The 27,125-nt window shown below is 36.2% G+C and overlaps 1 protein-coding gene across 6 annotated transcripts in view; it reads left to right on the forward strand.

Annotated features, from left to right (window-relative positions):
* CSNK1G3 (casein kinase 1 gamma 3) overlaps positions 1-27,125 on the forward strand; it is a 71,324-nt gene that overhangs the window by 28,624 nt on the left and 15,575 nt on the right. For 5 of the 6 annotated variants that reach the window (XM_084224524.1, XM_084224526.1, XM_084224527.1 and 2 more), the window contains 8 exons: positions 2,883-2,952; positions 14,255-14,403; positions 15,630-15,864; positions 22,910-22,995; positions 23,126-23,210; positions 25,093-25,241; positions 26,235-26,330; positions 26,956-27,051. In XM_084224524.1, the coding sequence (XP_084080650.1) occupies positions 2,883-2,952; positions 14,255-14,403; positions 15,630-15,864; positions 22,910-22,995; positions 23,126-23,210; positions 25,093-25,241; positions 26,235-26,330; positions 26,956-27,051 (966 nt within the window). The remainder of the gene's footprint in view (positions 1-2,882; positions 2,953-14,254; positions 14,404-15,629; positions 15,865-22,909; positions 22,996-23,125; positions 23,211-25,092; positions 25,242-26,234; positions 26,331-26,955; positions 27,052-27,125) is intronic. The other variant, XM_084224529.1, reaches the window with a different exon arrangement.

The following is a 27,125-nucleotide window of genomic DNA, read 5'->3' on the forward strand; positions in this document are numbered from 1 at the left end:
GATCCCAGAACAATTTTTTCAGGATACTTCAGTGAAGACCTGGGCTTATTTAAGTAAAGAAAATACACTAGTTTCTTTTGGTAAGAGGAGAAGTTGGTTTCAAGCCACTCTGGGATTAACATGATGTATGTATATACATCATATGCATAACAGTTATGTATTACTCAGGCTTATTTTTAAATGGTGAAATATACCAAAACACTGGTGAAACTAAAGAACTACGATTTGTCATTTCTTTTCTTATTACTGAGTTTTCTTTTTAGACTTGTAGATACAGTAGTGTATTCTTCACTCTTACATTATGGTGAAAGATTGATTACATTTAACATTATTTTGTTGTGATTTATCTTTTTCCGTCCTTTCTCATTTATGTGTAGTTATTGGGTACTGTAGAGTGGGATGTGCAGAAATAAAATAATTGTATCCGAAAAAGTTATTGTGTTTGCCCTTTTAACAAGCTTTGTTGAGCAAGATGATGTGTTCCCTCTGCATTTTGGAATGACAGGAAGCTATCTAAGCCATTTTACAAAAATAAGGCAATTCCTAAAGGCTGTCATTCAATAAAGGAACTACAAGTACATATTGCCATTTTTTTTTCCTTCACTTTTTTTGGAGGGGATAAAAGTGTTTAATTGTCTCTCGGCTGAAGAATGGTTTAGCTTCAGTCTTTTTGGCTCTGTGTTTGACTGTTTAAGGACATTGCCTTCTGGAGATTTGTCAGGACTGTTTTCTGCTGATGGCTGGGACAAGCAGCATTCATAAGAGGGTGTGTGTCAGAAATTGGAAGCTATTTCTTTTACCTAGAATTTTTTTTTAAAGTCGATTCCTGTAAATTTAATGCATACAAACTGTTTTTCATCCTTTTAATGGGACCATGTTACAACCTTGGGGGGTTAAGTTGTTAATGTACCACCAATTGAGACAAAACTGTATAATTGAACACAATTAAACTTCCTATTAGCCAGGGTTTTATGTTATTATAAGAAGAAAACATGCAGAGTTTTGTGGACTAAATTGTTTTCTTCTTAGCTGGCAGAATCCTAAGTTTTAATTAGGCATGATGTCGAGTGTGGTGTATTTTCTAGCTAACAGACTTGTATACTACAACCAAACTAATTGCTGAATTTATGTTGTTTCCAAAAAGGTTAAAATATTTCAAATACTTTATAGTGGGTTTCCTCGTACCTCTGAAAGCTGAGTCCTAAAGGTTGAAAGTTGGGCTGATTTGCTTTGAATCATGTTTACATTAAAGGTTTTTTTGGGATTATCTCTCTTCAATACTTTACCTTAAATTTCATGTGTCCTTCTCATAAACTGTAACTGTTCTCCTAAACTTGGTAGCCCAGTTAGTTTTGCTTAGTAATTAATTTTTTTAACACTTGTTTATTTTAGGAAATTCTTGCTCACTTTTCACTTCTTTGCAAAAAATAACAGTTTTCAGTTATGCTGATTGCTCTGGAATGTAAAAAAGATACAGTAAATTTTTTTTTTTTTCTTTTCAGAAACTGTTACATTAGTCCTTCTTTACTTTTAGGCATCCACCTTAGGCATCCTGGCAAGATCAAATGCATAAATATACACTGTCAGGAACTTTGGCAGCAATAGGAAACAACTAAGTCTTGGGGCGAGATGGGTTGAGGGAGAAGACTGAATTTCTCATTCTTGCACACTGGCTCATAGTTTTTATGCCCTGAATGTGACACTGAGAAACAACACAGGTTTATAAACTTGTAGCTTTAAGATGATGGTGGGAAGAAAAAGATGAGCACTTTGCCCAGGCTTTTCCTAAAAATTGATGTCAGCAGTATCAGTTATTGCTTATAACCGTATTGAGAGTTACTTACTATGTGCTGCAGTTCTAGTAGTTACGGAAATAGTTTACAAATTATCACTGATGCGTTGGAAAATCACAGAATCAATTGGGCTGGAATAGATCTCAGAAAGCATTGAGTACAGGCTCTGACTGAAGACCACCACGCCAGAATGTCACTCAGTGCCATGGCCAATCTTTCCTTAAACATTAAGCGCCTCCAGGGATGGTGACTCCACCACCTCCCTGGTCAGTCCACGCCAATGTCTAAGCACCCTTTCTGTGAAGAAATTCCACCTAATTCCTCCTAAATATTCCCTGCTGGAGTTTAATCTTAAGATCATGTTACTTATCATAAGAAACATATCTTCTAAAAGATGCCACAGCAAATTAGTTCAAGAATCTGTGCTAAGGAACCTTTTCTTTGCGAAGGGAGATACTCAAAAAGTTTGGGTTTCCATTTAGGCTGCATGTGTATTCCTATGTCACTTCATTTAGTTCTGCGAGACCCTGACACGTGGCATGTTAAACACTGAAATGAGATTCCATTAATGTGTGTAAACCACAGACTTACTCTGGGGCTTTTTTTTGCTTGTTTTGGATTCATAGTTTGGAATGGTGATACTTGATTACAGCTAAGCTGTTACTATTTAGTGGAAGGATTTGGTATTTTTTGTTAAGATCCTAGGATAAGACTTCTTGTAAAGATACATCTCTCGAGTATTAGGTATTTGGAGTTTTTTTTAATCTGGTAAACTGCATATTAATGCCACTTTTTGAGAAATGTAGGACATACCATGCACATGCTTTGGAGAAACATACTATTTTTTAGCTATTCCATCATGTGTCTGTTATTTGATTAGCATGTTGGACTCTGGCCCAGTGGAGCAAATCAAGATGTAAATATTCGTATATGCATAACTGTAACCTGAAAGAGGTTTAGTTTTCTCTGTTTCTTAATTGCCAGTCATTTCAGAAGAAACATTCAAACTTTCTGTGTGGCTTGGAAGCAGTAGGTTAGTGTATTAGTTCTTAGGCTTTGTTTTAAATGTTGTTTTTGTTTTTAAATCAGGAGCCAATGAAGTCGAGAGCACCACAGCTACATTTGGAATACAGATTCTACAAGCAGCTAGGATCTGGAGGTAAAAAGCAGTATAATGCATTTTACTGTGATGTAATCCAGGGTCAATTTTTGGCTGAGGTTTTCTGGTTTAGAGGTATAAATCTATTTAATAAAGTGTTCTTTACTACTTAAAGCAGAAAAAAGCCCGATGAGTTAGTGGAATAATGTATAAATTCCATTATTTAACTTTTTTTTTTCTTACTCAATGAAGTGTATCTGTGAAGTCCTGAACTATTTAGTAAATCCTACCTATCATAGCATTTGTCTACATACAGGTATACCTTAAACCAAGACTATTCCCTGTACAACTCTTTGAAAAAATACTGCAGATCTCCAAACTGCTAATCTACTAATCATGTATTTTGAATTAAAGTTGATGTGATACTTAAATAGCTTCAAATCCAGTTTTACTTTACTTCACTTCTATTGATACAGTACATATTGCTGCTTACTAGTTTTAATCCTCTTAAATATCTCTAGAAGTTTAAATGGAGTTTAATATTTTAATTTCTCATTTCACTCCCCTTGGTGCTTTTATACCCAGAAGTACTCTTATGGTGGTGGCCTGAATGATCCAATTGTCACCTTTTGTTGTTATAGGTGAGCAATACCTAAAACTTCTCAGATATTTTTGTGTCTTTCATAAAACTCCATATAATCAGTTAGGAAGATGTGAAGTTTCTTACCCTAGTAAAATAGGTATAGATATTCTCTAAATCAGTTATTATTTAGGAAAAAGAAATCTTTTGACATCTTGTCCTTGAACTTATTCCTAGAGTAGGTCAGTAATTAACGATTTTCCCCTTTTTTTTTTTTACTAATGTATAAGTTTATGAGTGGAATACTAACAGTGGTTTTCTACATGTGTGTTCAGGGACTTTTTAGCAAAGGCAGTCTGGAATTTGTAACACTGATTTTGATTGTGCTTAAGCTAGAATGAAATCCTACTTAGTGTGAAAAGTTGTCTCTAAAAAGACATACACTATGAACATGCTCATACCACTTTGTTTTTGTTACCTTGAAAGTGTGTGTGTTATGATGAATTTTAATACTTTTTAATTACTTTATTTAACTTTTTCCTTAAAATTTGGGATCTTATGCTCATTGCTGCAATGACTGGATAGTGTTTCTCAGGTAGCTTTCAAAATTTCATGCTTCTCTTTTGAAGAATACATCTGGTGAAATGAAGTTTCTAATATGTTCAATGAATATAGACTTTTTTTTGCTGCTGTACTATGAATGCTTTGCAACCAGGAGTTTTTAGAGATTACTTTTGGCAAAACACAACATTGTCAATTTCTCTTCCTAGATGGGAAATAAAATTGTGGGTAGGTAGTCAAAATCTTGAGTCTATATGGTTGCTGTTAGGAGAAAGTCATCGCAGTATGGGTGTTTTTTTTGAAAGTAGTTATAAATTGTCAGCTTACCATACACTATTACCATTCACTATTGTGAAATAGCTGATGAGTAGAAAGCTGAGATCTTAAGTGTTTTAAATAACGCGGCATGACAACCCACAAGTTAGGTACATTACCTATCTGTAAATATGGAGGTGTAACTATCTAAAATTGCAAAGGAGCTGTGTAGTGGAGCTGTAAGAATAAAACTGTAATTTCTCGTTCAGACTGCAGAAATTAGGCAGTGCTTCTCAGAGGTAAGAACCCTTATAGGAGTATTTATTGGGAAAATGTCTTAGTGAGTGTAACTATGTTTACCTTTTTATTTAGTGAATAAGACTGGGAACTGTGTTTAGTATAAAAACATAGTGAAGTCACAGTTAATCCTGCTTTACTTCAGATATCATTCAATCTTCTTAACCCTATTTGCTGGTTGCAACAAATTTTATCTCTTTCTCTGGTGCCCTGTTAAAGTTCAGGGAGACTGTCCCGAAGGGAGAGTCACCTCTCTGACTCTTTGTATGAAAATGAGGTTACCTTTAGGGTGAAAATGTGAAGATAGAGCTAGTAACTTACTAAGCATCATCAATATTTATGAAAAACTTTATTATGTACCTCCTTTGTTTTTGCTATAACTTGCTTTTATTCAAAAGTGAAAGCTTCTCCCAGCACAGAACCTTAAAAGCTCCTTTGTGAGCCTTTCTCAGGCACTCCACTTGAGGCTTGTTTTAATGGGTTTTTTGGCAAAGGCTCATTATAAAGAAAGTAATTTTCTTTTTCCTATCTGCATAGAAGTTAAACAAAGATTGCTGATTTCTTATCATCTGGCAGCAGTCACGTTTTCTGTATTTTTAGGAGTTGGGCCCTCAATCAGAGGAAGTTATATGGCCTGTGATTTTCAGAAAAAAACTTTGCAGTGTTATGTTGTTTCTGTTCTCATGTAATCTGTGACAATTGGTTTTAGTTTGGTTATTTTTCATGACATGCATGTTTACTGTCAAACGTAGATTAAGTAATTTTATCTCATGAACAGTTGAAAACATAGTTTTGGAAAGTTGATCCACCAAGTGATAAATTCAGGAAGCAAGTATGTAAACCTCCTATGTAAAACAGGAGATAGTGAGTGAAAAAAAACTTCCGCCAGGTCTATCCATGATTGGATAGACCTTGTATTGCTTTATGGGGAGTGGTTGTTCTTTGATCAGAGAGAGAATAGATTGAAAGAAGTGGTCTTCAGTGTGCAAGTTATAGAAGAGTCTGTCATAGGACATATAAAAGTAGCTGCCATTGCTGGAAGAAATTTGTAATATAGTAATTATGAAGATAGAAAGTTTCTCTGAGACACAGTTTTGCATCATACTAAAAGTTAAAATTGTCTGAAGCTTTCCATCTTAAACGCTTCTAAAAATCCACATTTGTAGGTTTTCTTACGATAAAGTAGTCTTTTTCTGAGCTGGTTTTGTTTATTTGCACAAACTTGTAGTAAATTGGCTGACAGCTTGATAACTGTGTGGACTGTGTAGTTTGCTTTTAATTGTACTAAATTGTGTTGTTCTCCTTGTTCTCCTCATGTTTACATGTATACTTGTGTATTAATAGCAAGTGACTGCTAAACTATGGTTTCAGAAGCAATTGGTGAAAAGGGAATCTTAGTCTTGTAAGCAGAGCCATTATTTTCTATAAAAACCCCATGATTTTCACAAATAAGAACTACAGATTCCACAGTTTGTGCTGTAAATTGACTTATGCTTAGTGTGAAATAACCTGAAGCTTAAAGGATAAAATTCCTTTAGGCCCTGTGAAATCCTCCTTGACTTGGAGGTGGAAGGAGGAGGAGGGAGAGGCATTAACATGTGAATGAATACTTCTAGAAGAAAACTAGGTTATTTTCTGGCAATATCGTCCTGAAAGCAAGTAAAGAAAATGTTACGGTGATTACAGATTATTTTACCTTCAAGCCCTTTTTAACAGAGCATCTTTGTACTTCCTCCAATCTTGTAGGCATCCTTGATGAAAAGAGTAGCATTTTGAAATTGTATGTTTTCTCGGTATTTCCTTATCTGCAGCCAGTATTTGTCTACTAAGTCTATTTATTTATTTTTATAATTTCCCTTTTTCTTGCTTTTCTAATCACCTTGTAGCTTGGGTTTTTAAAAAATATATATTTGTATTCTTAATCTCTGTACTAAGTCATGTTGTTTTGTGTCCTGAATGCCATGAAAATGGAAGACATTCTTAAGTGAAAAAAGATCAGAGAATTCTTTTGTAGTTCTGCTCACTGAGAGAAAAAGGAGAAAATAGGCATGGCATATGATAGATGTGCAGTTTTTATACACAAGACTTTGGAACTGAGAGTATTAATTCTTTGTATTTAATAAAAAGTGGTTTGTCTTTCATGAATAAGAATTAGCATTTCAAAACTGTATTCCTTTGGAGAGAATCTGCTCAAAAAGAAGGCCCAACTGTAACTTTACTCTTAAATATGCTCTTTGAAATGCCTGTGAATGTGCAGTAACATGTAGGTGTTTGTCAGGAAAAAATTTGAAGAATCTTTCTTAAAGAGGACATACTTTCAGTGCTTTTGGCCTTTTAAAAATGTTTTTAGTTTTTTAGGGAAATGGACCTCAAACTTATTAAAAACAACTCTTAAAATGAGTTTAAAGATGTGGCTTATTTAATCTCATCATTATTTAGCTTTCATTTGGGTTTTATGTACTAAGTGGTTTTTATGAAAATTGCTTTCTTTTTTCTGTGATAATTTTGTCGTTCAGTAACTATGAGGGTGTTTTCCTCAGAGAGTTGGAGATCATTAGTCAGTATGCAGAAGTTTCTAGTCAGTTGAATGAAGAACATATGGATAGAATTTAGAATCTCTTTGCTTCTAAAAAATTTTTTAATATGTATTTTCTTAATATGCAAGTATGAGATATAAGAAAACTATACTATCATACTCCAAATAAAGTGATTGCTGAATTCTTACCTGAAATTGCACTTAGGCTTTTGGAATTAATAGAAAACACTTTTATATTTTTTATTGATTTTTGAACTAATCTTTTATGCTATCAGCCTTTCTTGGCATGATTAGAAGACAAGATGTAGGTGTATTTCGTGCACTATGCTGTAATTTAACTGTCAGATAGGTATTTACAGTATGGTTCAGTTTCCTTTTGCAGAAAGGAGTCTGTAAATGAAAGAAGTTATGTGTTACATGTTGAAGAGCATAAAAACGATTCAGCTTTCATTGTGTAATTTTTCTAACCTCTCTTAATAAATGGGTCATTATCATAATGACTGGGAGCTTTTGCAAGTGATTGAGAACTCTTCTGTACCCAACTTACCTGACAAGTGGAGGAAAAGAGTGGCAAGCCGCTTCTGCTGCTTAAAGTGAATTAGTAGGAGTGTTTGTGATGCTGCTGTTAGAACAGACTTAGAACAGTTCTTGTTTATAGCAGCGAGGAGTATCTATTATTAGATTTTTTTTTTTTCATTTGAGGTAATTTTTGAGGTCACAGATCTCAAAACAGGTCACAGATTTGTTCAGCAGTGGATTAACCTTCTGGTGAAACCGCTGTATTAATATTTCAGACAAGGCACATGCTGAGAATTGTAAATCAAGTTTTATTTTTCTTAACTTTTGTATATCTATTCTTTTAGCTGAAATCTAGTTAACTCTTCCATTTCAAAATCTGGAAGCTATTAGCTTTTTTTACAGGGTCACTACTATTGACTATTCAACATATAGGATATATTTGTCTACAGTGGGAAAAGGTGTTGTATTTAAGAAGGTCATGGCCATTGTGAAATGAGTGCTAAGTATTCTGTACCTGAGTGCTAAGTGCATTCTGTACCTGAACCATTGTGATTTGGTACCAACGTTCATGCGATATGTTCTGTATTGGTATCTAAAAATACGGTTTTCGGTTTTGAGATCGTGCGAACCTGCCTTTGATGCAGTGGAATCACAGTACTTGGATAGCTGTAATTACACAGCTACTGTTGAATTAGTGATTCAGGAAGATTTCAGTGTGGGCATATTGTGGTTTTGGGAGATACAGAAATATTCCTGTACAGTACATGGAGTCTGCTCACCATTTTGTAGTCAAGCTCAGTAGAATATTTATTGTAACATTTAGAGCATGTCTGGATTTGCTGGATTGCTAATTACATTTTGGTTTGGGAATGTAGCAGAGTGAGTTTCAAATACTTTGAATTTCTGATTTTGAGAGGGGGCAGAGTACCCTAAGGCAAGAGCACTTCTTTGTTATGAGGTGCCTTATGCACGTTTAATTGTGGATTAGTAGGTTAGACATTGGTGTTTATGTTTTTCTTTTTTGTGTTGGAAATGCTCTTGATGGGCTCAAGGCCAAGAATGAGGTTCACTTCTCAGTGTCTTTAGTGTTTTTCCTCTAGGTAAAGACAAAAATATTTAAGGTGAGAAAATATGGTTCCTCATTTAATTTCAGTTTAGGCCAGCTTCAGTGGGTGTGTGAGATCTGAGTGTTCAGTGACAGCCATTAATTATTTTCCTACAACTATACTCAGGGTATGGAATCTCTGAAGCAGATTTTTCCGGTAAATGACAAGCTATCTTTTGCATTTAAGATAGTTACAGGCGACTTTCACTGTTGCTGTGAAGGCAGTAGGATCTCAGATTGCTAGTGATACCACGCCTACTTCATCCCCTTGGCCATAGCCACCTTGCCTTCCACTTCAGCCTCTGGGAGAAAAGGCAGCCCAGCATGATTTCATCGTGGTGTATCAGCATCCGTGTTCTGCTATAACTCATCCCAAGACAAAAATTTCAGTATAATAATCTCATAATTTCTTTCTCAGTTGGTAAACTGTGATGTATTTTACTAGATTGATATTCTATCATACCATGAGGAAATATCTCAATAGCAAGTCTCCTTGAGTGTAGTACTAGAAGCAAAGCATGCAGCTAGATTATTGTGTCAGGTGATTATTTTTGTTCATGGATCTTCTACAAACAATTTAAAATAATTTATCTCATTCTGTGTTTTTAAAATACTTTGGGATTGATGTCTTGCTGCTATTTCAGGATAAAAGTTATGAAAGTTATGAAGGTTTGAAGCGAGTTTGAAAAGATTGTATGGGAAAACATGAACATGACATATGCAGATATATTAATTGGATGTTCCTACTACTTAGTTAAAGCAGTAATAATTTACTGGAACTTCAGATTTTAGAGTAGTATTTAATTTCTAAAACAAGGGTGTTATGTTTCTAATGATCAGTGACAACGTATATTGAAGACAAAATGTTTAGCTGTAAACTACAGAGTTAGCAAGTAGGTCAGTTCAGGGTAGTCCTAGTTTACATATCTACATAACATTTTATCAGTTCTTACAGATATGTTTGAGTTGTTGCGCTTCATATCCTTTCTATACATCTTGCTAGCCCACATTCAGTATGAATGCAAAGTGAGTTTTATTAGTAACTTCATATGAATATTGTTTTGAACTATACTTCTAGGTAGGTAGCAGAGAATTTGGTCTTAAACTCATGGCTGTTTCTTTAATTTATTTTTTAGTCATGCTGCCCTGCTTTATTACTTCTGTTGTAATTTGACTGGCATTCTTATGCTGGGGAATCAACAATAAGCAGTTAGTTGAAGTGGTTGGTAATCATGATAAAGTTAAAAAAACTAGACATGCAGGTGATCTTAGAAAATAAAGCTCTAAACTTAGTTTAAGAATATAGTATTAGAGCACATAAATTGAATCAAATATTGAATCTCTTGACTGAAGAGGAATCTGTTCATAGGTACTCTTAATCTGTGTACTGATGACTGCTGTGGTTGTTTGAGGAAAACTCTGACTCAGTTTTAAGCTTTTGCTGCTGATATTCTTCCTTTAATAGGAAGGTTGAGCTGCTCAGTTATTAATGTGAATATGCTAATATTTATGTTTATGTGAATAAACATAAATGGTAATGCGTAATTTATTTTTTAAGTGTAGTCCAACAAAATTATAAATAGGTTGCTTGTAGTTTTTCTTGTTTTATGCCAATCCTTTTCTAGGATTTAGCTTAAGGACATGCGCAGGATTTTCTGAATTTAAAGTAATTTTTTCCCCTGGAATAAGTGCAAGAGATCTGATAAGAATGGCAGCTGCATAATAGAGTTACATGATAATGTTTCCGAGAAACAGTAGTCACTGGCCATAAGAAGCCTGGTTGTGTGCAAAAATGTATATTGGTTTTGTATTGTGACATCACACAGATTTCAGAGATTGTGGGCTTTGAGTGGCATACAATAGCTGTAATTGTGAAAGGAAGCTTGATAAGACAGTTCACTGAACAAAGTGAATGCTAGATAAATGGAGGTTTGATTTAATAATGATTACAATAAAATGCATCTCTAATTCTGTTTTAGTGATGGAAATGACTAAAGAATATTTTTCCTTTGAAATAGATCTAATTATTTTATTACTGTTTCTTCTTTTTGCAAACATTTTCTTATATTTGTAAGTAAGAGATGTAGTCTAAGTGTTGTGGTGATATAGTGTCTCATTCTGTATTTAGAGTTTTATAGTTTGTGGCTAATCATGATTTCAGTAGCATTGGGGTGCTGTGTTTCCAGAGACTGTGTGATCTTCTGTGTGTGCTGCTTTGGCTCAAGTCAGAATGCACTATCCGGAGTTTTATAATCACATCCTTTGAGAGGATTTAAACCAGATTCCATAGACTAGCAAGGGTATATTTGTGTTTGTGGCAATTTGTTAATCTGTATCCTTGACAAGAGTACCAGTATGAATGTTCTGTGAAAGACAACTGTTACTGCAAATCTTCCAACTAGTTTAAAGTATTTGGCTTGTGTCCAGTGAATTGCCACAGGAAAATTAAGACTGCAGATAAAAGGCAGTGTGGTATAAGAAGCTGAATACATGACACCATGATCTGCAAGAGCAGTCTTGTGAATGTTATTGGCATTTCTGTGTCTGATTGAACAGATTCTAAGAAATCGGATATAATGTAGATACATCAGTCTGTTTCTTGACTGGTTTAGAGAAAACTCTAAAAGGAAATTGGTATTACAAGAAACTGAAAAACATTGGGAAGTTACTTACTAGCTGAATAGCTTTACAAATTTAGATTGTATTGTATAGAGATGTTTTGCCAAGATACAGCTCAAAATCAAGTCAGTGACAGATGAGGTTAAATGCAAGTGGTGGTATTGCCATTGTCCTGTGGGTTGCATATTCCTTTGGCTGTCTCTGCTGCCTGTTTATCAAGTTAATTTTTTTTTTCCTGAATGAGGACACACACATAAAATAATTGAAGCTATGACATAATATCTATGTCAAACCAAATAAATGGAATTTTTTCCTTAAGATACAAATGTGTTTGTGCTAGTCATATATGTTGCTGTAGATAACTGAACAACATGCAGTCTCAAACTTAAATCCAGTTTAGTAATGAAGTTCTTGAATAAGACAACCAAGATGGATAATGGTCCCAAAGGAGAAATAGCTTGTTATTTTCTTTGTTTTAAAAAAATTTGGCAGATAAAGTTTAATCTACTAGTCATGTTTCTATATTCTAAAATTTTTTTATTCTTTCATCATTGTAGAGGAAGTCAGATCAGTCAGCTTTAAAAACTTTCTGGAAATCATGTACATAAACATGGTGGACTAAAGTATTTGAGTGAAAATTAAAGAGTATAATCCACAAATTCACATAACTGTTTAGAGGGCTCTCCTTGCCCCCCCACCCCCCCTTCTCAGTGGATAGTCATGTGTTTTTGAGTGTTTGGACTTGATTTTAGAGACCAGAGGGGTACAGCAGTATAGGTAGCTAATGAAAATTAACTTTCATAGGAGAAACTGGAATCCGAGCGATGTTCAAATAGTTAATTTGCAAGTTAAGACTTCTTTGATTTTTGTCAAGAGTAAAATAGGATTAAAATCATACCGGTTTAACATGGATTTACAATTTTATGACAGGGAAGTCACCTAAGTATTGTAGATTGCTTTAGTCAATTGAGCCCATTCCAGTGAAAAGCTTTAGCCAATTGAGCCCATTCCATAAAAGTGTTTTACTTGTCAACAAGTATAAATATCTAGGGATAGGGAAATATGACTCGTATCTTAAGAAAAGGATTCTATTTTTCAGAGTTTTAAACCTAGAAAGGAAAGATGTTTAAATGTTAAAGTAGCTTAGGGAGAGTACATGTATCTGCTTTTTTGGCCACAAGTAGATTTGCTTTTTGAGGGAAGACAACGATGTTATATGTAACTTTTAGTGATATTTGTGTGACAAGCATTGAATTCTGCTTATAACTGGGGAGGGGTACTACTTTCTCAAAAGGATTTTTAAGAATGGGGAGAAGGTCTGTCAAGGTACTAGAAAGGATTGAATGGTAATCAAATGAATTGTTAATCAAGAAACTGAAGACCAGTGGCTTCTTTAAATTCACAAGACGACAACTGGGATGCATCTTAAAAGCTCAGTGTATTTCCTTTATTTGTTCTTCAGTGGTTTGAACTAGAGTAATTCAAAATAGAAATAAAATGCATCATCTTAGTAGGTGATTAGTAGCGGAATATCTTGTCAACAAAATAGGGTTTTCTTAAATTTCTAGAAATCAGAGTTTCTTTGTTTTTAACTTAACCAGTATCTCTTAAAGGTGTCTCTAAGAGAGCTTACGTTATCTGTCTGTAGTGGGAGAAAAAGTCTCATGTAAGTTTTTATTAGTAGAAAGTTACTTTCTGACTTCTGGAGATTTAGAGACATGGAGAAAGAATGTAAGTAGCAGAATGATACCTATTTATTGCTTTTAAGCAAAAGTACTGAGTGCTTTGATTAAGAACCAAAGCCTTTAACTTCTACTACTTTGAACTGTTAATATCAGATTATTTTATCAACATGGGTAATTTTAGACAGGATGCTCTGTATGCACTGCAGAAGTTATTACATGTTAAATACAGTTTTGGGACATTTTGCAATTCTCATCTAATCAGAGGATCAAGTGTTTGAAGTATCTTTTTGACAATTCAGGATGATATTTTTAAATTGAAGAACACTATCTCATACCTTATTCTGATACAGGATGGAATATGATCAGTGCTTCTTTATTAGTAGCAATAAGCTGCTCCTGTGATGTCTTTCTGAAGTGGTTACAATCATGTATTTTATATTAGTGTAGAGGTGGGCGTGATGATACACACTGAAAACCAAATTGTAGCTCGAGTCTTCTGAAAATGGAACAGTTGAATTTTTAGGGGTTTTTCTTTAAATATTCTGACTTGTAGGAAAAGAGATTCGTGAAAAACCTCTTAAAAACAGTGCTTTGATTTGATGTTAATTTTGCTAAAACTGTATTTTTAATGTATTTTTTTACCCAAAGCTGTAGCGAATACAATTACAAATTTGTCCCCCCAGTGTAAGTGTTTCTGTAGTAAGGTATGAAAAATTGAAGGCTTTATGTGCTTCAGAAAACACTTAGGGTTACATTTGACCTACAGAGAATAAAGGTGAAATTTCTCTAGATAATAAGGTGGTTTTATTGCTAAAGGTAGGAATAGCCTTAATTTAAAAAGTCTAATTTAAGTATATTTTTTTGTACGAGAGCTTATTTAAGCCTTCATAGCATTTCAAAAACCCTGCTTCAATTTATGGTTTCAAAACTTAATAGAGTGGTTCTAATTTTAATTTTTTATAAAAATCTTGATATCTTTCACAAGTCAAATATGTAATAGTACCATTTTCATTAAAATTTTTTGTGACTATCTTCAGTATTCCTGTTGTGTCTTTTACCTGTAGTTTTTATGAGGTTTATTTTTGTTTCTATGTGAAAAATGTATTTTTTAACTCACGATCAACTTGAAATTGGGTAGGAATTGTACTGCTATGTACCTTAATCTTTTTTAACCCCTTATCATTACTTTCTTTTTCATTTTACAGATGGAATACCTCAGGTTTATTATTTTGGCCCATGTGGCAAATATAATGCTATGGTGCTAGAACTACTTGGACCTAGTCTGGAAGATTTATTTGACTTGTGTGGTAGGACATTTTCTCTTAAAACCGTTCTTATGATAGCCATACAGTTGGTAAGTAGAATAGATGTTAATTTGAGTGTTCACTAGAATAACTAAATCAGTCGTCAATGGATTAAATGCTTACTTCACTTAGGAGATTTGCACTTCTGCTTTAAATTGGTGTTGGTGATATTTAAAATGCTTGTCATACAGTTTAAACAGGAATACTCTTACATTACTTTCATTTACTTTTCCCAGTTTTTCAAGTCAGTTCATGAGTGTAATTACTGCTGTCTTCTGAGTTCTCATCACAATCTAAAATCATTAATTTTGACATATTCTTTCAAAAAAGAAAACCTCAAAGAAATAAAAGTAATTTTAGCCCACACAAGCAGTTGTATTATAAGACTCCTAAATAGCATAAGTATTTTTTTCCTGGGCATTCTTATAAGAAAGTGAACAAACAAATGAAAAATTCCCCAAATCCTTCCAGAAATTATAGCAGTTACTCGATGAAGAATTATTCTCTTTTTTGAAGATTTCCTTATTTGGTTCTGACTTGAGGGTGGGTGGAAGTAGAAGGAAAGACAGTTAAGACTGTGCATATTGACCAGATTTCAACCTCCCTAAATAGTGGTATTTTTACCTGTAGGGTTAAAAATGGCTGTTTAAAACATGATTGTAGTTGTATAACAGACTCCAACTACAGACGTACAGACATGTTGAACTTATTTATAACCAAAATGACCAAGTTCTTTTTTTTAAATGCTCAAGTCCTCACAAGTCCAAAGATCAGCTTTATTTAAAACATCCTGTTCTTTCTGAATGTGGAAATTTTGATAGAAAGCAGTCCAGCTAGAATAAACTTTTTATGCATAGTGATGAACTCTCAGTGCTTCTCTCAGTTATATCTTTAATATGTAATAGATCTACATCAAACTTTGCTGCTTACTGCTTGATGACATAATTTCTGCTGTTACTTTTAATGTACACAAGACATACTTGTGGCAGCTGTTTTGAGAGACAAAAACTTGTGTTGTTTGTAAAATTCATGACTAACGTCCAGTGTGAAAGTTTCCAATAGGTGTACCTGCTTTGGAAAAGTGTGCAATTTTCATTGGCTTTAACTGGGAGATACTTCATTAAGAACAATATTGCTTTTATCTTAAGATATTAGGAGGGGTGATTTCTTCTATGTATAAAGCCAATATGAGATATTTAGCTTCTAACACATATTAATGTGGCAACCTGAGGCTTAAACTAAACTTCCTTGTCTATTTTTTTTTCTTCTTTTGAAGATTTCTCGTATGGAATATGTCCATTCAAAGAACTTAATATACAGAGATGTAAAACCTGAGAACTTCTTAATAGGACGACCTGGAAACAAAACCCAGCAAATTATTCACATTATAGACTTTGGTTTAGCAAAGGAGTACGTAGATCCAGAAACAAAGAAGCACATACCATATCGAGAACACAAGAGCCTTACAGGAACAGCTAGATACATGAGTATAAATACACATTTAGGAAAAGGTATGTATACTTTTTAGGTACAGAAACAGCTGTGATTTGTCATAAACCATCTTGCTATCAAGTTACAGTTTGTGTCAGTCTATAGTCATTAAGAACTCCAAATCTTGTGTATTGTGCAAAATATAGTTCAGCCTTATGGAAATACTCTTTATGGGAATAATCTTTTTTGGATCTCGAATCATCTTGATCATGTCTTGGGAATTGTCCTCTTTGTTAGCTTTCCTTAAAAGCAAGATGAGATGTATCTTTTTGTAGCATAATACCTTCACATTATAAGTATACCATGGCAGGGTGAAGTGTCCAGGAAATAGAAATGTTTATTAATTACACGAAAGTCAATAGGTTGCAATAGCATGGATTTTCAATGCTTCCATGCTTTTCTGATCTCTTTGAAATGCACCATAAAGTAATAAAATAGCTTAGAGATAATGCTGATTTCTCGATTATTTTTTTTTTTAGTTCTTGCACTGTTAATAAGGCATTGTCAGAGTCATTAAGGTTATGCCAGCAAGTTAAAGAAATTACAGGATGTATATAAATATAAAATTGTTATTATTGAATGAATAAATTCACCTTGAGAAGGTATGAGAACTCAGATCTTTGTTTATTACAGCTATAGAAAGATTTTCTAGTGAAATCAGTCAGTTAGACCCTCTTGAATTTGTGTAAGCCAGTTGCTTATCACTGCATGGTAATCTCTAATTAGGTTATTCTTTGAATCGATCATAAAGATGTTGCACAATACTTACAGTTTAACTATAAGCATAACTGTTAATATAGCAAATGAGAAACCATTCACACTTCTCAGACAGAAATAAGGTGCTTTATCAATAAAGCAGAGCAGTGGAATCACTTAGGTTAGAAAATATCCTTAAAGTCATCAAGCCCAGCTGTTAACCCAGCACTGCCAAATCCAGCACTAAACCATGTCCTAAGTGCCACGTCTACAAGGCTTTTAAGATACCTCTGGAAATGGTGACTCAGTCACTTCCCTGGGCAGCCTGTTCCAATGTTTGAGAACCCTTTTGGTGAAGCAAATTTTCCCAATATCCAATCTAAACTTTCCTATGGCAAACATGAGGCTTTTTCCTCTTCTCCTATTCTTTGTTCCTTGGGAGAAGAGGACAACCCTCATGTGGTTACACTCTTCTATTCAGGGAGTTGTAGAGAGTGATAAGCTCTCCCCTGAACCTCTTTTTCTGAACACACTCACTCCATCAGCTCCTCCTCATAGGATCTGGGCTCCAGACCCTTCACCAGCTTTGTTGCTCTTTAGTGGGAATACTCCAGCGCCTCAAGCGTAGGGTTTTAGCTTTCTTAATCTAACTTTTGGAAATCAGATTCTTCAGATAAAAGAAGCATCCTCTATATTTTTCAGGCATAAATGGTGATGTCAGCTTAATGTGACTGATACCTTTTTGACACTGGGCTCTCATCTCCACTAGCAGGATAGACTTCTGATTATTATATTTCCAGCAGTGGCACAACCACTTTTAAAATCAAATAAATTTTTTACTCCTCCTTAAATAAGAAGATTGCCCCTAAACCTTTCAAGAAAAACAAGCCAAAATGTAGAAATGGTAATTACGTGAAGAGCAAACTGAATTTTGATTACATGTCTGATATTTACACAGGATGTGTTTATTTTTGTCTAATGGTAATTTGTTTAATCATAGAATGGTTTGGGTTGGAAAAAACCTTAAAGATCATCAGTTCTGACCCTGTTGCCATAGGCTGGAACGCCCGGTTTCTCAAAGCCTCATGCAGATTTGCCTTGGACAGTTCCAGGGATGAGACATCCACAGCTTCTCTGGGCAAGGTGTTTAAGTGTCTTACCACTCTCACACTGAGGAGTTTCTCCTGAATATTTAGTCTAAACTTACTGTCTTTCAGTATTACACCACTAGTCCTTGTCCTGTCACTACATGTCCTTGTAAAAAGTCCCTGCATAGCTTTCTTGCAGGGCTCCCTTTTGGTACTGGAAGATGCTGTAATGTCTTCCTGAAGCCCTTTTTTCTCCAGGCTGAACAGCAGCAACTCTCAGACTGCCTTCATGGGAGGGACACTGCCTGAATGTCTTCATAGACTTGCTTGATCAGGTCCATGTCCTTTGGATCTTGGGGACCCCAGAGCTGGATGCTGCGCTACAGGTGGGGTGTCACCAGAGCAGAGCAGAGCAGAGGGGCAGAATCCCCTCCCTCGCTCTACTGGCCACGCTGTTCTGGATGCAGCCCAGGTCACGTTTGGCTTTCTGGGCTGTGACTGCACTTTGTGGGGTCGTGTCCCACCTCTCATCTGCCCGCATGTGGAAATCCTTCTCAGGGCTGCTCTCCATTCTCTGCCCAGCCTGTATTTGTGCTTGGATTGCCTTAATTTAGGTGCACTTCTCGTAGTCATGTTTGCACAGGCCCACCTCCCAGGCCTGTCCAGGTCCCGCTGTGGCATCCCTTCCCTCAAGGAGAAGGTGCTGTTGACAGCACCGCATGGCCAGATGTCATTGGCAGACTTGCTGAGGGTGCTCTTGATCCCACTGTCCATGACACCAGCGAAGGTACAGCCCCCAAGGAGCTAGTGTCCACTTGGAAGGGAGTTCTTGACCACGATTTACAGTGTGACCACTCAGCCAATTCCTTGTCCACTTGTGTTGTCTGTCCGATCAATGTCTCTCCAGTTCAGAGACAAGGATATCCTGTGTTACAGTGTCTAATGCTTAGCATAAATCCACGTAGATGATGTTGGCTGCTCTTCCATGCACCACCATGTAGTTGTGTTGAAGGCCACCAAATTTGTCAGGCATGATTTGCCCCTACTGAAGCCATGTTGACCATCATCAGTTACCTCCTTATTTTCCATGTCCCTCAGTATAGTTCCCACAAGGATCTATGGTGTGATCTTGCTGGGCCCTGAGGTGAGACTGACAGGACTATAGTTCCTCATGCCTTCCTTTTCTTCCATTTGTAATAATAGGGGTTATCTTTCTCGTCTTTTTAGTCTGTGGAATCTTTACTGGGCTGTAATGACTTCTCAGATGTGGTGGATGTAATGGGTAGTGTCTTTGCCTGAGACTTCCAAAAGACTCATAGATGTGCTTCAGCAGGTCCCATGGACTTGTGTACCTTCAGGTTCCTTAGATGGGCTCCAACTTGATCTACAGTGTTCTTCATTCTGCTAGTCCCTGCCCTTTTCTTCCTGTGACATGAGTAATGTGACTGGAATAAATACCGGGGAAGATGGAGGCAAAAAAGTAATTTAATGTTCCCTGGTATCCAATCTAAACTTTCCTGTGGCACAACATGAGTAATTTTTTGCCTCAGCTTTCTCCATATCCCAGGTCTCCTGTTTCCTTCTGGAGAGGTCATGCATTTTTCCTAGTTTTCCTTTTGTCACCATCTTACAGAATCTCTTCTTGTTGCCCTTGACATCCCTGGCCACATTTAATCCTATCAAGGCTTTAGCTTTCTTAAGCTGCTCGGACAATTTCTCTGTATACCTCCTAGATTACCTGTCCTTGCTTCCCCTCTCTATATGCTTCCTTTTTTTCCTTTGGATTCATCCAGGAGCTCACTGCTCATCCAAGCAGGCCTCGTGGTGGTTTTTGCTTGACTTTGTTGGAAGGTACTGTTTCTGGGCTTGGAGGAATTCATGCTTGAATATTAGCTAGCTTTCTCAGGATCTTGCTTCCCTGCAGAGCTTTATCTCATGGCACTCTGCCAAGCAGATCGCTGAAGAGGCCAAGCTGCATCTGCTGAAATTCAGGGTACTTGGTTTGCTTTGCTCCCTTCTCACTACCTTTAGGATCTCTAACTCCAGCATTTCATGATCTCAGCAACCAAGGCTGCCTTGAGCTTCTCCTTTCCCACCAGCCTCTCGTTGTTGGTGAGAACAAGCTCCAGCATGGTGCATCTCCTTTTTCCGTTCTCTGTCACTTGGAGAAGGAAGCTATTGTCAAGAATAACTTACTGGATTGCTGATGCCTTGCTGTCTTGTCACTCCAGGAGATATCAGTGTTCCCCTGTGAGGACCAGGGCTTGTGAGCATGAGATGGTTCCTGTATATTGGAAGCCAACTGTTAGGAATGAGTGTTTGAGATCACTTAAAAAATCATCAGCAAGGGTATCAGTAAAAACTTGATTTAATATTAAGCAAAGATAAAGTTCTTTGCAAGATTCACTCCGATACTTACTAGTCAGTTATACCAAGGGAAAAGAAAAAACCCAAACCCCTACTAAAATCCAGTCAATCAAAACAGAAATGAATTGCGAACTGTCTAGGGCTGTGTTTGTGTTTAGGTGCATGTGAGAAGTCACAAAAGGACAGTGAGGGCAAGCATAAAAAAGAAGGCAGCCTAAAAGCTTAACAGCACTCAAAAGTATTTAACCTTAACTTACACCTTTACTTAAGCGTAAACTTAACAATTCATCATAGGAATTAACCCTTAACAGCATTTAACCTATCTTATAACCTAAACTTACTTACATGCCTAACTTTGATATACAAGATACTTGAACATCTAAGAGAGCAGCATTTCGCCCAAAATGTTTATGCACATAGGCAGAGTCAGTGCAAAGTACCTGTCAAAAATGTCCCCTCAAAGGCAGTGCAATACTCACTCTGGGTGCTTTTGCGTCTCTCCAGTGTGCAAAGAGTTGAGCCTTGAGGAGCAGGGGTATTGGCCTATAATTCATTTTTGTTCGGCAGTCATCTGAATACAGCAGACTTGGGAGTTTGTGGGCTCTGAGAGAGGTTGCTGGTCTCAGCTTGCTGTAGTCCAGAAGAACTCAAAGGTTCTCATTTTAGACCACTGTTTTATAGGGTCACAAGAGAATGGGCTTTAGGCATAATAATGTTCCATCCTGGCCACAGTGTGGGTTGGCACACAGTTGAAAGTGTGAGAACAGGGATGTTACACAAGCAAGAAAAATAGTTTTCAAGGCTTTTCATAAAGAAAACATGAGCTTGTTAGACAGCAGGGACTCATGGGAGCAAAGGGTTTCTGATTAACGCAAAAAAAGCTGAGCCCAGATGCTGTTTGTCAAGCTGAGACCTAATAAGCTTTTTTTTAAATAACAGTGTGGCCTTGAAGACGTGAGGGAGGGATGCACCGCCATGAGGACTCAGCTGCTCAGTCTTCCTGACTGGGGGCCCGAAACCTGCTCTCCCATTAATCATTCCCCAGTAGCTCTCAGTCAGCTCCTCATCCATTCCCCAGACAAAACTATGTACAGTCAGCTGGTTATTCCCATGGAGGGTAACACTGCCTCCTGGTCTCCCTTGCCTCTCCTTCCTAAAGAGGCTAAATTGTTCCATTCCAACAATTTTTTAATTGTTGATTGTGATATGTAGTATAGTTTTTTAATTCATGCAATGAGTCATACAAAGCACTGAAGGTCCTCAAGATCTTTGTTTACACAGACAGTGGTATATAGGATACAGTTATAGGCTCAGCTCTGAAAATAGTGGTAATAAGACAGTTTTTTAGGGTGGTATTTTTAGTCTGTAGATAATTTCCTGAGCTGCTTGAATGGTCTGACAGCTGACCCTTGTGAAAAAATGTTTTCAGTAAAGAGGGAGGCTGTCAGGTTCAAATTATAAGTTATTTTGAGTATGTCTCTATTGACCTGTAACTTTATCTGTTAGTGCGTATGAGTAAGGAAGGATGTTGTCCTGGAATAAAAAGTGTATTTTAGGATCCATAGTATTTATAACTATCATAACAAATGCATAGCTACTAGAAGGACTTTAAATGTGTAATCAAAATTTGCTCAAAATCACCAAAGCCCACTCTTTTAAGGTGTATATAGGAAATGCATAGTTACTGAACATCCTGTAGTCAATAATCTTTTGTTTCAGAAGAGACATTTGATCAATGATTTCTGGTAGCTTTATGCCAAGCTGGGAGTTTGTATATGGAATAGAAGGTATTTTGTCTGTATGAAGAGTAATGTGGCTTTATTCAGAGAGCTATTTAAAGGAAATACAAATTCTCTGCAGCCCTTACTAGCATGTTGCTGGTGCCCTGCCTTTCAATAAGATAATTTCTTTTAGGGATAAAATTACCCTGCTTCTTCTTCAGTTCACTTCATTTTCAGGAGGGGAAAGTGAGATTACAGAGAGTGTAGATTCTGACTGGTAAGTTAATGAAGACAAAGATCTGCATCTGTAAAAGTTCTGCAATTTTCTGTTTGCTGGATATGTAAATTGGTAATAATTTTGGGATTTCCCTAAATTCAGAAGAACAGTGTGTTATTTGGCTACACAAAGCATAATCACATGGAGTCATAATTTACTATAATCTAGCCATCTGTAATGCTCTCTGGGGAACTACCCATATCCTTGATTGTATTGGTCTTTTCATGATAGTGCTTAATTATTGCCGAGGCAGAAGTTAGGTATTGTACAATGAATACTTGAAACTCTTCTGGGAATGAAACAAGTCTGCTCTTAATATGAATAGAAAGGCCAAATGAAGCCAATTTCTTTAAACAAGTACTTATCCTCAAACAAAACTAGGAGAACCTCATTCTTATCTTTAGTACACGTGCTCTCTTGTCAGAGCTGTTATACGTTCTAGATTAAGAATCAGTTTTGCAGGGGCCAGAACTCCTTTGTAATCTAAACCATCCACAAATACACAAATAAATCTACACTGGATCAATTTTAATTAACTTCTTACTGCAAGAACAATGAACATTTGGTCCTAACATTTTATTAAATCCTAAAGTTTACTAAATCCTGAAGTTTTTCCAGTAGCTCAAAAAAAAAAAAAAAAAGCCTTCTGCATTTTTGAGAATGACTTCTTTCAGCAAGGTAATTTTCTTAGTGTTGTTGAGATGAATATTACCTGCAGTCTGCATCTGCTTTTTTTCTGGGTTTAGCTGTGTTTTTAGGGCAGTCTGTAGTACACAAGAATGCCCCCACATGCTCAGTTTGGTTTCAAGTACTTTATACCTAATAATTATTTTTATCTAATTTAGAGCTGGTCTTCTAAATATAATGTAAAATTACACAGATGGAAGTTTCTAATAATATTTACATTTTGTTTCAGAGCAAAGTAGAAGAGATGATTTGGAAGCATTGGGTCATATGTTTATGTATTTTCTCAGAGGAAGTCTTCCATGGCAAGGTTTAAAGGTATTGGGTTTTGATATCTGCCTCTGTCCTGTTTTCAGATCATTAGCTTTTATTGATGTGTTTGGGATTTTTTTGAATGTGTGTCTGTAAGCCGTATAACTTCAGAAGCTTGTTTGTTCTTCTGTCATAGGCGGATACATTAAAGGAACGTTACCAGAAAATTGGAGACACTAAACGAGCAACTCCTATAGAAGTATTGTGTGAAAACTTCCCAGGTAATGTCTGCTGTTAATAAAAATACTGTATCTTGATTTATAAAACGAAACTGGCATAGGTAATTGCAGGGGTTTAAAATTACAGTATGTGTAATAGATCACAGTATCTTAGGATGGGTCAAGTTGGAAGGGACCACAGCAGGTTATATGGTCCAATCTCCCTGCTCAAACAGGGCCATCCCAGAGCACATGGCATAGGATTGTGTCCAGACTATTCTTGAATATCTACAGTGAAGGAGATTCCAGAACCTCTCTGGGTTACCTGTTCCAGTACTCAGTCACCTGCACAGTAAAGGAGTTCTTCCTTGTGTTTGGGTGGCACTTCCTGTGCATCAGTGTCTGCCCATTGCCTCTTCCGCTATTGCTGGACACCACTGAATTCATCCTATTGACAACCACCCCTTAGGTATTCATATATATTAATCAGGTCCCCTCTCAGTTGCCTCTTTTCAAGGCTGAGCAGGCCCAGCTCCCTCAGCCTTTCCTCATATGATAGATGCTCCAGTCCCTTGATCAATTTAGTAGCCCTTTGCTGGACCCAGTCCAGGAGCTCCATGTCTCTCTTGTAGTGAGGAACTCAACTGAACACAGCCACTGAGTAGAGGGACAGGATCACCTCCCTTGACCTACTCTTCATAATGAGCCCCAGGATTCCATCAGTCTTCTTGGCCCCCAGGGCACACTGCTGCCTCTGAAGAGCTTGTTGTCCTCCAAGACTCCCTGGTTTTTCTCCTCAGAGCTGCTTTCCAGCAGGTCAGCCTCCAGCCTGTGCTGCTGCACTGAATTATTTTTCCCAGGTGCAGGACCCTGCACTGCCTTGGCTGAATTTCAGAAGGTTCCTCAGTGCCCGTCTCTCCAGGCTGCTGAGGTCCTTCTGAAGGGCTGCACAGCCCTCTGGGCTCTCGGCCGCTCCTCCCAGCTTCGTGTTGTCAGTGAAATTGCTGCCCCTTTGTCTGAATCATTGATGGATAAGTAAAACAATACTGGGCCCAGACAGAAGAATTATCCTTTGAAGCAGCAGTAAGGTAATGCTGGTTTTTTCCAAATACAGATTCTTCCAAAGGAAACATTAAAAAAATACTGTATGTGTGCTTACAGTGATTAACTAGTCTGCACATGTATCTTCACACTGAAAATTTTGCAGGCCTTTTCAGCTGAAATCTGGTATACCTCTATTAAAAACAAGCTGCGTTTAAAATAACTTGCAAGTTTCAGGTGTCACTTCTAGGACTCTAGAAGTACAAGGAGAATCAATGAGATGTTGGAAAATTGGACAGAAGGAAATAGGACGTTTTTTAAATGTTGTAATAAAGTGCTTGGAACAGGAGACATGTATGACGTGGACATGATTTTTCCAAAATATGAACAAACACCTTGAAAGATAATCAAAATATCATTGATAGGCAAAGTGGATTTGCTGAGAGTAGCTCATTACTAATGAAAGGAAGTCCTGTCCACAGTAGGCCTTGGGGACACAAAACAGATGCTTTATGTTGTATACTCCTTTCTTTACTTTTTCTTAGTCTTGTCTCTGTAAAATTGGTTGGAAAGAAAGAAGAAAATAGAGGCATTTCTCTCTAGTGCACACCGTGCATTAGAATTAGAACACTGAACAGAAGATCTCAACAGGTAAAATGAAGGAAAAATTAATGGGGTATTACTTGCTAGGATATGCTTGGAATATGGTAGTATATCTCAGGATATTGTAGCATTTCAAAAAGCATTATTAAGTAACTTTTCTTTCTGGTAATTCATGGTGAACAACTGTTCAGGTTTTATGGTGAGAGGTACAAGTTGTTTTAAAATTAAGTAAGGTGGTGGGGTTTTTTTGAGTTCCGTTAAAACAGATAAGGGCATATGTATATATTTCTTATTTATCTAGAGGAAATGGCTACTTACCTACGTTATGTAAGAAGGTTAGATTTTTTTGAAAAGCCAGACTACGACTACTTAAGAAAGCTCTTCACAGACTTACTTGATCGGAAAGGCTATATGTTTGATTATGAATACGACTGGATTGGTAAACAGTTGGTGAGTACAGTTTGGCTGTCAGTAATACAGTGGGTTTCACTGTGATCTGTTTTGAATTTCCTAAGACGTGCTTCTCAAGGCTGCTAATAGAGCTGTGAAGAGCTGCTATTACAAGCCCATCTGCAGATGTATGTTCTGACATTATCTTTTAGCTTGAGTGGTTCATATTGATAACAAGAGCACATTTGGAAAGAGAATGAAAGTGCATCTCTGCTTAATCCAAAATGAGGTGGTAGAAATTCAGATTGTTTTTTTGAAGGAGCTTAAAATCTTGCAAGTAATTGTCATTACTGCATGAATTTTTTTTTGTTCCCAGTATTTTTAAAATGCAGAGCTATACATCTGCATATGAGGTATACTCTAGATATTTATCAGTTTACTATGATAAAATATTGCATACTTCATTGAATATTTCATTGTGGTGCCTCTAAGGTTTCAGTTTCTGTTTCTATAATTTAAGAAATTGTAGAGGATGGGGTTTTCTTCAGCTTCTCAAATTTTTTTCACTTCTTTTTATTATTGTTATTCTTTTTATTATTATTAGGGAAGGGAAGGCTAATATGCATATATTTGACCAGTTTCAGATTATGCAGTTCACTCTTCTGTATGATTCTGAAAGAATGGTGGCATTTGTTTTATTGCAAAATGTATTTTTCAGTGTTTAGCATTAAAAATTGCTTTAAGCTTTTGATCAGGTTTCATCAGAATGTCATAACTGCTAACTGCAGAAAGTATCAGCCTAAAGTCTTTCAGAAAATTAATGTATGATAGTACTTAGAATTGCTACTTCAATACATCCTGTAAGTCATGGTTTGCTTTTCTTCTTGTTGGTATTAGTAACTATCTAGTGAAGCTTCTGCTTTAATCTGATAATTTTGTGTTATTTGAAACTGTCTGATTTAAATAGTACTTTCTATTACAAACCAATAACTTTTGATGAGACTTAGAAATTTACTTTTTTTACCAGTTGCTACATATTATTTATATTTGTAGCCTACTCCAGTGGGTTCAATTCATTCAGACTCTGCAATGTCTTCAAACAGAGAAGCATATCAGCACAGAGACAGAATGCAACAATCCAAAAATCAGGTAAACTGCTCATGTAAGATTATCAGCATTACTATGTCTTTTGTCTAACGATTTGTGCTATTTTTTTTTTATTAGAACTTAAAAATAAAATTGAACCTAGGTTTTCTTTATTTTCCCTTTAAGTAGATCTTTGGTCAAGTCTACATATGTACAGATACATAAATATCTCCTAAAAGCTTGCTTGTTTGAAGCTATGATATAGTGTAGTGAATCAGTAATGAACTTCCTCTCTACTCACACTTCTTTGTTTGCTGTTTCTCCTCCATACACTCTTTTCTCTCTTTCTGTTCTGACATGTATGTATAACATTTTCACTTTTTTTTTTAAACCAGGCTAATGACTTAGGTGGTAACAATGTTAGGAATTCAGAGCTGTGTCAGTTTACCTAAGCAAAATTGGAACATTGTTTTAGTGTGCTTTTTCTTACTAAGAATTTTGAGGTTTAGCTACTTTAGCTCAGTGTGAAAATTTTTATGAAGGCATGTGTATGTTGATAATGTTGAAGTGCAATCTATATAGGGATTGAATGTGTACTTTTAAAAAATATGACAGTTAATGCACAAATTGTTTGTTTTAATTTTTTTTTCTTCTTTTGCATAAATCCGAATACATTCAAAAATGATAGTCAACAGACCATAGGGCAGCTTGGGACTCACAGCAAACCAATCCACATCATTTGAGGGCTCACCTGGCATCTGACAGACATGGTGGCTCTGTACAGGTATTTTCTACTTCTTTGCATGACCTAAATCAGTTGTTTTGCACTACATAATACTACTTTCCTGTAATGTATCA

This window comes from Fringilla coelebs (assembly GCF_963513975.1).
Source record: "Fringilla coelebs genome assembly, chromosome: Z".
NCBI lineage: Eukaryota > Metazoa > Chordata > Aves > Passeriformes > Fringillidae > Fringilla > Fringilla coelebs.